Source organism: Ambystoma mexicanum, chromosome 1p (genome assembly GCF_040938575.1).
Source record: "Ambystoma mexicanum isolate Mex_15411 chromosome 1p, UKY_AmexF1_1, whole genome shotgun sequence".
Classification (NCBI taxonomy): domain Eukaryota; kingdom Metazoa; phylum Chordata; class Amphibia; order Caudata; family Ambystomatidae; genus Ambystoma; species Ambystoma mexicanum.
The window spans coordinates 1,240,406,448-1,240,422,653 of NC_090921.1; the positions used below are offsets into that span (position 1 = coordinate 1,240,406,448).

At 44.0% G+C, this 16,206-nt stretch overlaps 1 protein-coding gene across 1 annotated transcript in view; it reads left to right on the plus strand.

The window, feature by feature from the left end:
• Positions 1 to 7,619, plus strand: part of LOC138452561 (cytochrome c oxidase subunit 6B1-like) — a 153,813-nt gene extending 146,194 nt beyond the window's left edge. Inside the window, exon 4 of the mRNA XM_069604998.1 lies at positions 7,364 to 7,619. Coding sequence (XP_069461099.1) covers positions 7,364 to 7,417 — 54 coding nt within the window. The 3' untranslated portion in view covers positions 7,418 to 7,619. The remainder of the gene's footprint in view (positions 1 to 7,363) is intronic.
• Positions 7,620 to 16,206: the final 8,587 nt, after the last annotated feature.

Here is a 16,206-nt window from a genome sequence, read left to right on the forward strand (position 1 = left end):
CTGAGAGAATCCTGACCCTTACGTTTTCTGGTATTCACATAGTGCCCCTCACCTGGCTAAGGATATGAGAGGTTTAGTTTGATCTGTCCGTCAGTGGACAGCTACATGCGTTGGGATTCTCAGCACATGCTGCTACAGCTACTGCAGGCTGCTCTTTTTTGGTGGACTCACAAGGATACCATTGGGCTCCGCTTTGGAGTCCACCCTCTCAGATTCCTTTGACACCCAAAGCGTCATAGCTTAGTTGTGGGGTGCACTGCAACTCTCTGTAGGTGCACAACCTTTAGTCTGCACGTAAATGTGATGGAACTAAGGGTCATTCTACTGACCATGAAAGCATTCCTTCCCATTTGATCGGGGAAATGTGTTTAAATTCACACTGGCAACACCACTGCTATGTTTCATGTGAGTAAGCAGGGGTCACCCACTCTCACCCCCTGTACATGGTGGCAGTCCAGCTTTGGCTCTGGACTGAAGCCAGCAACATTCTTCCAGTGGCTGATCATGTTCAGGATGTCATCAACTTGGAGGCTGACGGGCACAGTCATTTTAATTTTTCTTCTCACAATTTGGAAACATGACCAAGAGTTAGTCCTGCAATAGCCTTTTTTACTGCAAGACACACCAAGAAGTGTCATACCTGCGCATCTTGAATTGGGAATTCCTAAGGGGATGCATTTCTGTTTAAATTACTAGGTAAGTTCCTCTGCACCTTTCCCCCGTAGCTGTTGATCCCCATCCTTTTCCCAGAAGTTCAGGTAGTGTCAAAGTCATCTCAGTCTGATCACCCTCAGCTGGCCATGTCCTACCGGACAGGGTCTTCTTGAGTTCTCTCTGTGGAAGGACCTTCTTTCCGAGGTGATGGTGTTGATCCTCCACCCCTTCGTACCATTGTCCGTCTTCGGAGCCTGCTCCCTGAGGAGCTAGTTTATGGTCATAGGGGATTTCTCAGCCCAACGTTTTGGAGATGTGTGTATGGCCACAAATAGGTTAAAACGGAAACAATACAAAAACATGCATGTTCTGGCATTAAAATATAAACTTTAAAACATTATCTTTTTTACTCCTGCAGCCTATTTGAACAGGTAGAGAATCTATTTTCACTGTAGATTGAGGCTATTCTATGTCACTTTGACTACCTCGTTTCCCTTCACTCACTGTTGGCAGCATTTCACCTCAGTGGAACTTGAACTTGGTTCTGGATTCACTAATGAAAAACCGTTTGACCCTATGGCTTCCTCTGACGCTGACCTCCTCTCCTGGATGTCTTTGTTGCTAGTCGTGGTCATCTCTGCCAAGCGGGGACGAGTGTTGCAGTTCTTCCCAGTAAAGAACCTTACACTGTTTTCATGCTGACAAGATGGCTCTTCTGACAGTTCGTCCCCATCTCCAAAAGCCTCTCATTTAGACTAGATTTATTTTGCTGTGTTTCAGCCCATCCCTCCTCATTCCCCAGCAACAATTAGGATGAAGCCAGAAGGCCGGTGTGTGGCTCACTGCACTAATGCATCCACAACGGGGCCCTGTGACTTCATTGTTACAGTTTCGGATCCTGGGAGTTCCACTCAGCCCTTTATTCTTCCGAGGTCGATAAAATGAGCGCCATTAAATTGGATAAAAATAAATAAATATCTGTTAACTGACGATAGCAGCAACATACCCCTCTGGGCTTGAACATGAGCTCTGCAAATACAACTGCTATGTTATCTCTGCATAACGTGTTCTTTTCCCAGACCAGATATACTTTTGGTCACTCATGGTGGGGTTTGACCTAGGCCCAAGCAGCTAATGGCACCAATGTCAGATGGACTGCGTTGTGCATTCTTAAGGCACAATCCATCATGTTTAATGGAGCATTGGTAGTTTTCCAGAGACACATGCTGATCCCTAAAATGTGAACATGAGGCGGTCCACAAGGGATAAAACATTGGCGATGAGGCGGCTCATAAGCCCCACTACGCCAGCTACTTTTCAAGCTCACTGCTCGTGGCACATCCAGCGTGGTGCCACTCGAGACGCGGATCCGCCGGCACTCTTTTGGCGACGAGGCAGTGAAAAGGAAGGCAGGAAGAAGCGCAACGGCTCCCCGCCAGCTGACCACCTCTACAATCTTCCGGGTGGGGCTGAACCCCTACCGACGGCATCAGAGAACATCTGCGGGTGGAGCCGTGGCTCCCCGCTAGCTACATTCTGGGCGGTCGAGACACAGGTCTCCCGCCGACAGCAATGACTGAAGGAGTTGCAGATGAGCGGTGGAGGCGGTCCTCCCACTCAAGCTACAAAGCGGGTAGTGGAGCGTAGCACGCTCCCCGTTCGCATTCTCGCTTCCTCCGGTAGCGGTCTGAGGACAAGATCCTCTTGCCCAAAGAAGGCCAAGAAGGCTGCCAGAGGCCCGCGCGCCAAGCAACAAAACCCTCTTCCTGCACAGTGAGTAAAGAACAATAGTGCAAGGGCCACAACAAAAAAGAGTATCAAGACTGAACCATGGCAATAACAGGCCACCCCAAGGCCCAGAAGGCAGATCACCGCCTGGAAGTCACACCCACTCAGCTCTTCCAAGAGAGCATGTCAGAAGAGGAGTCACTGACTGTTCCAGTGACGCTTGCAAGAACACTGCTCCAGAAAATGTCAGACAGCATATTGTCCCAACTACCTTCGAACTTTGACCTGACAGACACCAGTACACTAGGACCACGGTGGAAAAGGTGGCTGAGGGACTTCGAGGTGTTCCTGAAAGCTGTCCGGCCCATTGAAGATGAACAGAAGCACAGTCTGCTCAACCACGCAGTGGGCTCAAACGTTCGAGACATCCTGGACGAAATACCAGAGTGCGACATAAACACCTACACCAACCTAAAAACAACCATCACTGCCTACTTTACGCCCCCCATGAACATGGACTATGAAAGGCATATTTTCCACACCATGAAACAATACAAAGGTGAGACCATGGACACTTTTGTAATGAGGCTAAGACTAAGAATGAAACACTGTGACTTCAACAAATATTCAAATGAAGAAACCCTTCGGTCACAGATCATAGCACGTATGAAAGCGCAGACTTCAGGAAGCGACTGCTACAAAAGCCACGCAACCTGGAAAAAATACTACGCCTGGCCCGCTCGGACTCTGCACTGGCGGCACAGGTGGAAGGCCTCAATGACATAAGGATCACACATGGGAAGCATGAGAACATTAACAAGCTAGAAGGGGCCGCAAGAAACAACGACAACCCATTTTGCTACAGGTGCGGGCACGAATACCCACATGAGGGGCAATGCCCTGCCATGGGCCAAACATGCTCTGCCTGCGGAGGGGAGAATCACTACAAAGCCGTCTGCCTGATTTTTCGTAGCAAAATGCGGGGAGCAGGGAGGAACGGAAAGTCCACACCAGAACATGCGCAAGGTCAGCCGACCCCATTCTGAGCAACACATCAACCCCATGACTCGGCCCGTCACCGACACCGCGATGAGCAGCCAGACAGAAGGCAAGACAGAAGCGAATGGAGAGATAAAAAGACCCCAGCATCCAGACAAAGAAGGAGACCACAGCGGTACGTCAGGTACCTCGTAGAACATTCACTGTCCGACAGTGCATCAAGTGCATCCTCGGAGGACAACGCCCGAAGAAATGATAGGCACAAGGAGGAACCACAGAAAAAGGGTTATCTATATGCATTAGGAAATAACACGGCAAAAGAGCACAGCCCAATACTCATGATCCAGGTCAACCAGACATCAGCCGAAATCCTAATAGACACATGGGGCAACAGTAAATATAAACAGCGAGGAAGTATACAAATGCATACCCCATGCCCCTCGCCTACAACCAGCCCGAACACTCATATTCGCTTATGGCTCCAAAACACAGTTAGTTTGCAAAGGATTTTTCATGGCATCATGCCGCTACAAAGATAATGCGAAAGACAGTCCCATGCACGTCCTAAAAGCCGCCACCGACAGTGGGTGCATCCTTAGCTACCAAGCGGCCATCGAAATGGGAGTAGTCCACATATTATATCGACTCATGGTGCACAAATACCTGGAACCTACCACGAGCATTGAGCAGATCTTCCCCGCACTGTTCAAAGGTTTAGGAAAATTGAAGGACCGACAACTTGAATTACACATCGACACCAGCATCCCACCAGTGGCTCAACATTACAGGGGAATCACCATCAATATCCAGAAGCAAGTGGAAAACGAACTAACAAAATTACTGGAGGCAGACATCATCGAGCCAGCAGAAGGTCCCACACCGTGGGTTTCCCCCATAGTGCCCGTGCCCAAGAGAGATTCATCCGATATCAGCATATGCGTGGACATGAGAAGACCAAATTAAGCCATCCTGAGGGAATGCCACCATGCCCCCTGCATCACTGACATGGTGCATCTCCTAAATGGAGCCACCTTCTTCTCAAAACTAGACCTTAACAAAGGCTATCACCAACTAGAACTCAGCAAGAGGTCCAGATACATAACAACCTTCGTCACGCACATTGGGCTATATAAATACAAACTACTGAGTTTCGGCGTATCGTCAGCGGCAGAAATTTCAGGCAGAAATACACCACGTAATGAAGCATGTGCCAAATTGCCTGAATTACAGCGATGACATCCTGGTATTTGGCCAAACACAAGAACAGCACGACGACACACTCATGCGGGTATGCATGGCCTTAGAGGAGGCTCAAATCACCCTAAACAAAGAGAAAAGTGAATTTCGGAAGAGAACACTCCGCTTCTTTGGCCACATCCTTTCGGAGAAGGGTATGACAACCAACCTGGAGAAGGTCAGGGCGCTAATCCACCTAACTCCACCTCCGACCTCAGGTCCTTCCTGGGACTAGCAAGCTATTGCACGCGTTATATCAGAGATTTTGCATCCATACGTGAGCCCCTCTGGGCACTCACCAAACTCAACACTGAATTCATTTGGTCAACCAGGTGCCAGGAAGCGTTTCAACTCTGCATCGCAGACGCCAAAAACATGGCCTATTTCGATCCCAGAAAGACCACAGAACTCATCGTAGATGCAAGTCCAGTAGGCCTTGGGGCCATACTTACTCAACTTGATGAAAAGGAAGGACATGACAAACACATAGTGTCGTATGCCAGCCGAAGCCTATCTAAGATTGAGCAGGAATACTCTTAAGCCGAGAAGGAAGGCCTAGCAGTCGTTTGTGCCTGCAAACACTTTCATCTATTTTTTTACCGAAAGCCATTCACCGTGGTCACGGACCACCAGGCACTGATCTTCAACTATGGCAACCCACAAGCCAAGATTCCACCGAGAATGGCGAGGTGGGCACTCTGCCTCCAGGACTACCAGTTCACCATAACGCACAGACCAGGAAAAGAGCAAAACCCCGCTGACTTTCTCTCACGTCAATCACATGATGGATGCAAGCCTGAGTTGTCCATAGCAGATCAATACATCCAATACTTCATCCAGAGCAACATACCCCAGGGCTGTGACATGGACCAAATAATTTGTGAATCTAACGCTGACCAAGGTTTGCAAATCATACTAAGATGCCTGGAGACGGGTAGCTGGAAACAGGCAAAACAACTTAAAGAAACCATAGGTGAAGAAATAAGAAATGACATCACGTGTTTCCTAGCCATCAAGGTGGAACTTGCAAAGTCAGACGAGGGTCTGCTATTGAAAGGCACCAAACTCGTGATACCACTCAACCTCGACAAAAGGTCCTCGAGCTAGCACACGAAGGACACAGGGGTATAGTGTCCACAAAAAGAATGTTGCGACAAAAACTGTGGTTTCCTCACTTCAATTCGCTAGTAGAGGAACTGCTCAAGAACTGCCCTACCTGTGCAGTCATAAAACCCCATACCGCACCTGAGCCACTGTGCATGATTGCACTTCCTGAAGGGACATGGGAAGAAATAGCGGTAGACTACTTTGGACCACTGGAAGGGGGAGAGCACATATTAGTGGCAGTTGGCCAGTTCTCGCGATACCTGGACCTGCAAACAATACCGTCCACGCCAGCACACCATGCCATTCCCGCGCTCAACAGGATGTTGGCCACGTATGGTGATCCCAAAATCGTGAAGACCGATAATGGGCCCCCTTTCACAGGGCAGGACTTTAAAACCTTTGCAGAATACATGGGATTTCGACGTCGCAAAATAACACCTTTGTGGCCACAAGCAAATGGCACGTTAGAGAGATTCATGAGCAACATCAAGCGCACCACTCAAATAGCGCGACTCACAGGGGAACCCGTAGAAAAACTGCTGTGCCAGTTAATGCGAGACTATAGAAATACCCCACACAGCACCACCAGAAAAACACAATCAGAACAAGACTGCCACACATCAAAGCAGAGGAAGAACAATACGAAGGTGACCCAGAAATGCGAAGAAAAGATGCTCTCATGAAAGAAGACATGAAAAGGGCCACTGACACCAGACGACGGGCCAAGAAAAGTGATCTAGCACCAGGGGACATCGTCATAGTCAGTCAACCTCAAGGTCGCAAGAGCATGGCCGCGTTCAATGAGGAACCCCTCACAGTTGCTAAGACAAAAGGGTTACTCATCACTGCGGAAGGTGAACAAAAATCTACAACAAGGAACTCATCCCATTTCAGGCGGATGCCAGGAATCATACCTGTAGCAGAGACCCTTTCACCTGATGCCAGCCACATCTGGGACACATCTTATGAAGGGGACAGAGAAGATTCCGAAAATGAGATGCCACTCTGGATGCCTCCCAATCAACCAGAAAGGATGGACCTATGGCCTCAGAGAGTCAGGAAGAAACCACACCGGCTCATCGGGGAAATTAATTGAAGACAGGACTTCATGTTTAGTAACGGGGGGGTGTGGTGTCGTCACTGCCATCATGTCACGTGGGGAGGGCTCCGGGGCAGCGGGAAGGGGAGGAGCAAGCAGGGTAAGAGAAACGTCAGTTCCCATGCAGTTGTGCGTGAATAAAGTTGTGTTGCACCCCAGCTCCCTTGTCTGCCTCTTCTTGTATGGTGTGAAGAGCAGTTGCGGTCCGGAACGTGAAGCGGTCCACAAGGGACAGAACAGTAGTGACTTTAGTTTAGGACTTTTACGTCATTTTGTACAGTAACTGTGCAATCTGTGTTTTGTTCTGTTTTGTTAATATGTGGTTATGCTAACTGCGCCATTCCGAATTCATCGTAGTGAATGTTTTCTATGCTCTTTCAGTATAGTTGTTTAGTTTTGTTTAGAGACTGTTGTCTTTATTGTGCACTCTTTCTGACTTAAGGGCACTTATCGAAACTGTTGATCTGATCGCTTTTCAAGTAAGTGTCCTACAATAATGTTTTTCCTTCTGAACAATAAGCATTCTGTTCACTTTTATAGGTGAACAAGTGGGATGAAGAACGCGAAGCAGGAATCTTTGCTGGAAAGATTTGAATGGACGCTGCTCATTCCCTGCAAATAAATCTGTGGCCAACGCTGTGGCTATGAGATGGGATTCACAGTCCGTTATATGTGATGTTTTATTGTTGTCACTCCCGGAGTCTATTCAGACAGTTGAGTTTGTGAAAATGTACAGTAGTGCTGGGGCTTGCTGGCCCTTCTGTCTACCTCAATAAACACTCTGGGGCAAAAAGTTTCCTTTTGTTCTTATTAATTTCGTGTGTGTTTTTCCTAGCACCTGCTAGCTCGACTAGGACTTGGCAAACTGGAACACGTGGTAAGTCAAAGGGATCTTTTGAAAGTGTGACAGAGGAATTGCTGTGGATGTTGCACCTGAGCACGTGACTCCAGCTCATCAATATGTGACTGATTCTATTTGTAAATGAGAAAGCCTCCTGTTCTTTTTTCATGTTTCTTTAGAATGCACTTTTGGATGTTGTTGTATTTGGAGTGTCTTGCTTTACAGAATTTTCTCACCTTTGAAAGTTATCTTCTGATGTCCCTCCTTTGAAAACAGTTTACCGCTCATTTGTTATAATGGATCTACTGATCCCGGATTGTTGCAAAGGATACTGTTTTCATATAATATATTATTCAAGATAGATGAACAGACTGGTTCCAGTGTTCATGGGGAGTGACTGGGTAGACTTGACCTTGTGGAGCTATTAAAACAGAACCTCCATATGTAAGAACTCTTCTTAAATTATGGAAGTACTGAACTTCCAAGCAGATTATGTATAACTTTCAAGCTCACCTCGAACAGGTGGAACGAGACCAGACAGTCCTAAAAAAGACAATTACAAGTTAGGGGAATGGACAAAGCATTTTGATAAGCATCAGATAACTCTCGAGTCCAGTGAGGCAATATTACACTTTGATGCTTTAATGTATCCCTAAGCGAGGCAGCACTGAAGGAATAGAGAGCAAAATCGATTGCCCAACTGGCATATGCCTTATTAATCAACAAATATGTAATTACAATAAAAGACAAGAACAAATTAATTACAAATATGGAAAAAGATAAGATATTTTAAACAAGCTTTACAATTAAAATCTAAGTCAGTCACTACCCCTGACCTACATCTCCTTTGCCAATAATACTGGACCACTGCAAATACCACTGCTGTATTTCGCAGGCCACGGCTTCGAGCAGATGCCTAATGTGAGCCTTCCTAGGCAGCAACTTTAACCAACTAGTCCGAAGTGCATTATATAAGGTGCAAGTCACGAGACATGTGCAGTGATCTCAATAGCACTACCACAATCAGAGACTTTGTGATGGCTCTAAGTCTCTCCAACTCCTCATTACTGCATCTAGTGGCAGGAAGCCAATGTGAAATCTAATATATTTACAAGTAGCTGAGCCCATAACCAACTGAATTTAGCTCAGTCCACACCTCAAGGGATAGGCTCTGCCTGCTACCAGGGTTTGCCCCGAGTTTACCTGCACCGGCGATGCCAAAGAAATCCATGAGAGCTCCAAACAGCATTACTACTCATCAACTGGACCATTCTCCTCCACCAATGATACGCAAGATGACTTCATAGCTAGCATTACCACGACATTCATTCATTGAGTCATGCTGTTCTGCAGTTCAGGGACAGTTAACCGTGACCAGAGTTTTGTAGCCTGTGTCAAATTCACCATTAAATCCATGTGAGAACTTCCAGGGCCCTTGGACAATGTGCCTCTCGGTCCTTGTCACAAGGACCTTGGAGTGATATCACCAGATTCTCGAAGCCAGGAAGGTCTCTTAAGGACATACCCCAAGATCAAGTTTCCCTGGCCATTTGGAAGGTCCACACAAATAAGGACTACATCTTCCAGAATTCCACCATCTAAATTCAGCTACAGGTTGACGGCAAGGAAGCCTCGAGGGAACTATAATTACCCTAAAGAAGCCCTTTGCGACAGTTATGGGAGATTCATACTCTCTCCCATTAACACCGAGAGTGACAGAGGTAAGCACAACTCTACCCTGTGTAGCAACGAGCCATGAATAGAGCAGACTCCATTTCTTCTCCACACGACTACAAAAAGTTTTGAGGAAAGGGAAACTAAGGTTTTCCCTACAGTTGCAATCATGGTACAAAGAGAGTTTCCTGCGGACAAATTCCCTGTTGAAATCAATCAAAGAAACACCCACGAGACAGTTTACAGGATAACGTTTTTTTTCAAACTCCAAGTGCCATTAATGAACCTTATAGCACACAACGTTATCTTCCAGAGACAGAGGAGGGCCACTCTGGGCTCCAAGTAGGGGGAAGTCCAGCAGCCAGAAGGGGGAGGGTCAAGACAGCAGCACCATCACAGGTCCACACAGAAAAGAAATCCAGAAGGGTAATTGACCTACTTAAAGACACCTGTCTCAGACTCACGACTACAGCACATGCAGAGACACACCACCTAACCTTCCAACTACTCAGGTAGAAGCCACACAACCCAAGGCCTATATTAAGGTCAGCTCCCACAGTGAATAGACGTTTTGGAGTGCACAGTTGGCGAGTTGTAAAACTAGAGAGCTGGAGAGCGTTTGGTTGCGGAAGCAAGGACTCTGGAGTGGAGAAGGTGATCATGAGTGCAGTGAGAAGGAAGCAGATTGGAAAGCCTAGAGTTTGGAGAAAGGTGGTGAGAAAGAGAAAATCTGGAGTGTGAAAGAAGGTGGAGAGAAACAGAAAGATGAAGACCATGAGGAAGGTGGAATGAAAGAGAGCCCCCAGAGAATGGGGAAATTTGAAGTGAAAATAAAAACCCGAAGAAGTAGTGATAGTTTGTCATTTATATAGTGCCTTTATCCCATTAATCTGGCCTCAACATGCTTGTTATGGGAATGCCCTTAGCGGACTGAAGTCCAAGGTATTGGAACATTGTCACAGAAAATACAGTATGTGTGCACGCATTTGGCCAAGATAGGGAATTGCGTGGGCTTGCCTAGCTCCAGTAAGCTACCCATGATGGTCAGGCATGTGGATGCGTGCTGAGTGGTTGTCAAGAGAGTCTGCGAGTGTGAGAGACTCGTTATGTGCCCAGCTAGATCAACATTTTTGTTGTAGATCGTAGCTGTATTCTAATGGCAGAGATGTGCTTTGTGTTTAAGTCTGCGGTGTACAGAGGTGAATACGTGCGGTAGGGTGGCCGTGCCTGTGGTCAATGTTCCATAAGCAGGGAGTGTGATAGGTTTAAATACATTGGCTACACTCCAACAAATGCCTCATTTCTGAACAATTGACATAATCTCAATCATCTAAGGCTACCTTCTGCATGCTACCAGCTGTAGTATGGTTCACCTAGATCCAATCTATAGGCTAACCTTCTGCATTCACCTAGATTCAATACATTGGCCACATTCACTTAGGTTTAATACATTGGCTACATTCTGTGTTCACTTAGATTCAATGCACTGGCTACATTTTATATTCCTCTAAATTCAATGTATTGGCTACATTCACTTAGATTCAATACATTGGCTACATTCTGCATTCACCTGGAGTCAATGCAACGACTACATACTCCAATCACCTAGATTCAATGCACTGGCTAAGTGCTAAACAATTCTTCTTAGAGCAATGCATGGGATAACCTTCACAGTTCTGCTAAATGCAGTACGTGGACTAACCGTCACAAATCTTCTATATGTAATACATGGACTATCCTACATAATTCTTCTGATTGCAAAAACACGGCCTAACCTTTGCAGTTATTCTAAGCACAATATATTGGCTAACCTTTACAATTATTTCTAAGTGCAGGGTATGGCCTAACCTAGACAATTTGTGTATATGCAATACATGGCCTAACCATCAACATTCCTCTAAGTGAATATAGGGGCTAACCTTCATATTCTTCTAAATGCAATACATGGGCTATATATGTTTGGGCGGCTACTATCTACTTGAGCTAACTAACTGTTTTGGAATGGATTCAGGATTTCTCTCAATAGTCTATTGTTAACCTTCGAGGATGCACAATCTCATATATGCAAAGTTCCACTAGATAGCTATGACCCCTGCGCTTCTTAACTCCTTCTGCATATTTAATTAATAATTTTCATGAATTGTTGTCTAATGACAGCCATGAAAGTATTTTCATGCTTTATTGCCCACACAAAACAGCCGACACGTGTTTCGACCTAAACAAGGTCTTCGCCAGGACAGATAATATCATGTATCACATTTTTGTTATATTTCACTATAATGTTTAGCAGCAAATTAACACATCACGTATATTACACAGACAAATTCCAAAAGTAAGATCACTGTATAGACAATGGAAGCAAGGTAAAAATGCATATAACAGTGTGCCAAATCATGAATCCCCAACAGGTCAAAGAGAAAATCCAATTGGCTACACCAATTCAAATTGGACCATTGGGTATGTTGAAAATTGTTGGTCATGTATGTTCAAATAAAGTGTATTCAATTTATAACAGCAATCTCAATATATACATTTCAGCGGACCATTATTTGACAGCACAAGACAAAAGAAGGGAGAGAAAATAGGGAAAGGGGTTGAGAGGGGACAAGGAAAAAAGGAACAAACCTATTACTCAATCAGAGAAAGTTCACATGTATGATCACATATTCCTCATAAGCCCATTTATTACTGATACAATTATGCCACTCCAGTCCAACACCTTTCTGGTTATTATCAAACCTCACCTTGCAGTGAGTCATTAGCTCTCGACACTCGCTCTAAAATTGCGTGTCCCCTAGAAGTACCTTATATCCCATCCTTAATTATAAGTCTTAAAGCATCTCACTGTCATACAACTCACACACGGATCATGATCCAAGTGTTCCAGCTAGCCAATACGTGTGAACCCGACCCAATGTGACACCAAAAAGTGGTCACCATCATATAATTCAACCTCATATTCACCAGATTGTTAGACTCGTGGTCTAAGATCTTTCAGCTACCAAAGACTTCCTTCAAAGTTTCTGATCCTGCTTTGCCTGTAATAGTCTTAAACAGACTAAATTGTCTATTACCAAGGACAGTAACAAAAAAGCTGTGTTGTGCATTAATTATCACAAAACAGAAAAATCAACAACAAAAATAATAATAATAAACCTAACATAACTGCCAATGTCAAATCTCTCTATATATAAAAGAGACATATGTGGATGTGTGTGTGTTTGAAATGTTCAGCATGCTTCCCAACATGCTACAAACTTGGAATTTGGCACGTGTGTCAGTTCCATGGTGTAGACAATGTAAAAAGTATAAAATATACATTTTCAAATTTCTTTTTGAAAGAGTTTTTGAAAGGTGGTCTGCAATGCTTGGATATGTGTGTGTATGTCTGTTCGAAATGCGCAGCATGTGAGTATGTTCCATAGTGTAGACAATTTAAAAAGTATTAAATATACATTTTTCAAATTGTTGCTGTCTGCAATGCTTGGATATGTGTGTGTGTCTTATTTGTTAATTAAATGTTCAGCATACTTCCCAACATGCTAAAAGCCTGAAATTTGGCAGGTGGGTAGGTTCCAGGGTGTAGAGAATGTAACACATATAAAATACATTTTTTTGGATGTATTTATTTTGTAAGCGGTCTGCAATGCTTACCCCTGCCATATGGCTCATCGCGCCATAGTTCTGCCGTAGTTCTACGTTCATTGATCCTAAAGTTAAGCAGTTCATGAAAACTTCAGCAGGTCATTGTTCCTAAACTTTCTACACTATCAACAGTCTAGCTGACTTTAGTGGCACTCACTTTTGAAGTCATGCGGGTGACAGGAAATGGTGCATGTCTCTTCAATAATGTTTCGGAATGCCATGGTCTGTCATACCGTGGCAATTCTCTCATGATAAAAACAGAAACATAATTTCCCACAGAAGTTTCTGAATGTATGCCATCTCAACAGTACAACGTTTACATACTTCAGCTGTACACATACGGGTACAGCACTTCAAGCTTACACACTTCAGCCGTACACGTACAGCACTTATGTTGAGGTCACTGCTGCCTCGGCTGTAGATCGGGACACCAATAATGTTGGTGCGCAATCTCGATGCTCCAACTCAAAGTAGCTGGAACCGATTTAAGGGAGTCATGATTTTCTCATGGTCAGCTTTATGTGACATGCTCCAGAGTTTGAAACAAAGGCACTTTGTTCACACTAGCTCCTAGAGGAAAGACTAGCAATATTGTCTACAAAGAAGCATTAGTTTAGTTCATCAAATAAACTTCAAACTAGGACTGAAGTAGGAATTACTGTGCAAAGCACGGGTGCACCTGCTAGTCACCCTTATATTAGGTCCTTGTGTATCTAGAATTGACTGACATTTTTCTTCTAAATCTTCCTTTCCAATTAATGTCCCATATCTGCTGAAGAAAGTCCCAAAGGTAACTTGCAACTTAACCCTGAACATTGTCAATTGAGAGAGCATCTTAAACACGTAACACTCATCACTCATCTAGCATACCTTCTAATGTCCAAATATCCTTGTGTCAGAACCTTATGTGAAACCTGATTCGAGTGCAGTGTTTCCTCGAAATCTTCCTTTTCAATTATTGTTCCATATCTGCTGAAAGAAGCCCCATTAGTGACTTTCAACCCATATTTACATAATATAAGTTAATAGGATTTCTCCAATGTGTATACTCACATACATAAACTGTGTATCTGTGAATACACACAGCCCGTTGGAAAGGTGGTAAATTACTGCAGTGTGTTTGTAAAAGCCGCAATTTTGGAAAAATGCCATTAATAGGTGCGTGACGATGCACCTGTGACATCAAGACTTTTTATAATATCAAAACAACGTTCTGGTCATACTCTGGCATTGCATTATGTGAATCCCAATCAAGTTATGTCAATTCAGCTTGCCAAAATTCGGGCTCTAAGCTCCTCCTCCTATGTGTGCAAATGTGACAATCAGACATTCTAAAACCCTTATTTTTTAACCATCCGATTACTCACACTTACTTATTATTCAACTTTTCATATTAGATTTTAAGGTTAATCCAATCCAGGAGCAATAATTCACCTCCATATAACCCTATCATGGTCAATGGAGAGATATATTGCCCACGGAAATAATGAAGCCTTCATGCCTCCTTTGCCTTACTCATTAATATAGTCACCTGAAGGAAGTTACCCTACTCTCTCCTGGGTATACAAACTAACTCAATCTGGAGCTTTAGGTAGCTCATGTTCTAAGTGAGGTACACTAATATCTATGCTGACGTAGACTCCATCATTTTGGATATATTTGCCAACTCCCTCGTAGTGTCCTTCCTCTCTTATAGGACCTCTCCATACTGATCCCCTCCTCACATTTGCTATTTACTGCAGAGCTATGTTCCCGTTTCCGACTCAGAACAGTGTGGAACTGACACTCATCCATAACTACAATTGTAATAGAAAGTTGATCAATGTTGCATAATTTGTGCAATGACCAATTCTCCCTCAAGCCTTACCAGTCAGTACAATCTTCTGTGTCGCCTCCTTTGGCTTCACTTCGTAGATGTTTCAATCCCACAAATTGTTTGTCATTCTTATCCCCACCTGGTGATTGTTCTGCCAATGTGTTGAGAATGGTAATCTTGTGCCATCCTGGCCCAAAGTGATTACATGCTCTCTAATGCGTACATTGATCTCCCGAATGGTGCCTGCGAAGTCTATGCGCCCACATATACAAATCAGTCCACATACTATGTATTTTGATCTACAGTTGATGAAGTCCTTTATATTACATGGTTTCTCAACTTTGATAATGATTGTTTTATTCACAATGCTAGGTCTTCATTTAACCAAGTCCTGTGAGTGCTCATTGATCTCAAATATGATGGACTTAATACTGTTTTCAACGTCGGTGCTCTTGTCCCCTCTCTACCACCTTCCCTGTTTTCTCCCCCTTCTTTTCTCTTGTGCTATCAAATAATGTTTGGTTGACATTTTTATATTTATTACTGTTATACGTTGAATACACTTTATTTGAACATATGTGACCAACAGTTTTTAATATACCCAATGGTGGAATTGGTCGTCCAATTGGAATTGGTGTGGCCAATTGGATTTTATCTTTGACCTGTTGGGGATTCATGATTTGGCACACTGTTATATGCATCTATACCTTGTTTCCATTATATATACAGTGATCTTACATTTGGAATGTGTATGTGTAACATACATGATGTGTTAATTTGCTGCTAAACATTATGGTAAAATATAACACAACTGTGATACATTATATTATCTATCAGCCCTGACAAAGACCTTTTTTATATCAAAACACATGGTGGCTGTTTTGTTTGGACACTAAATCCTGAAAATACTGCCATGGCTGTCATTGGACATGAAAATGATTCATTCGTTATGTAGTGGGAGTTAAGGAGTGCACAGGTCATAGCTATCTAGTGGAACTATGCGTGTCTATCCTACACAATTCTTCTACGAGCAACGCATGGGCTAACCTATACAATCCTTCAAAACTTTTGAATTTTGAAGTATTTATAGCGCGCACACAACAAACTTAATCGTATCCTGGCGCAGATGGTAATATTTCATAGTAAAGAAGCATAATCGTACTGAGAGCAGAGGACACAAAAATTGGAACACCACTAGCTAGTCATCAGACTTACTTAAATAAGTAAGTCTTTAGGCCTGCTCTAAATTTCAGCAGGGAGGTTGCCTGTCTCAGGCTCAACAGAAGGCTGTTCCTTAATCGGGGTCCACCCACTGAAAAACATTGGTCACCTCTTTATCTATAATTTGTCCTCTGAGTAACAAGACAAAATATGGCCTAATCTTCGCAATTATTCTAAGCGCAATAA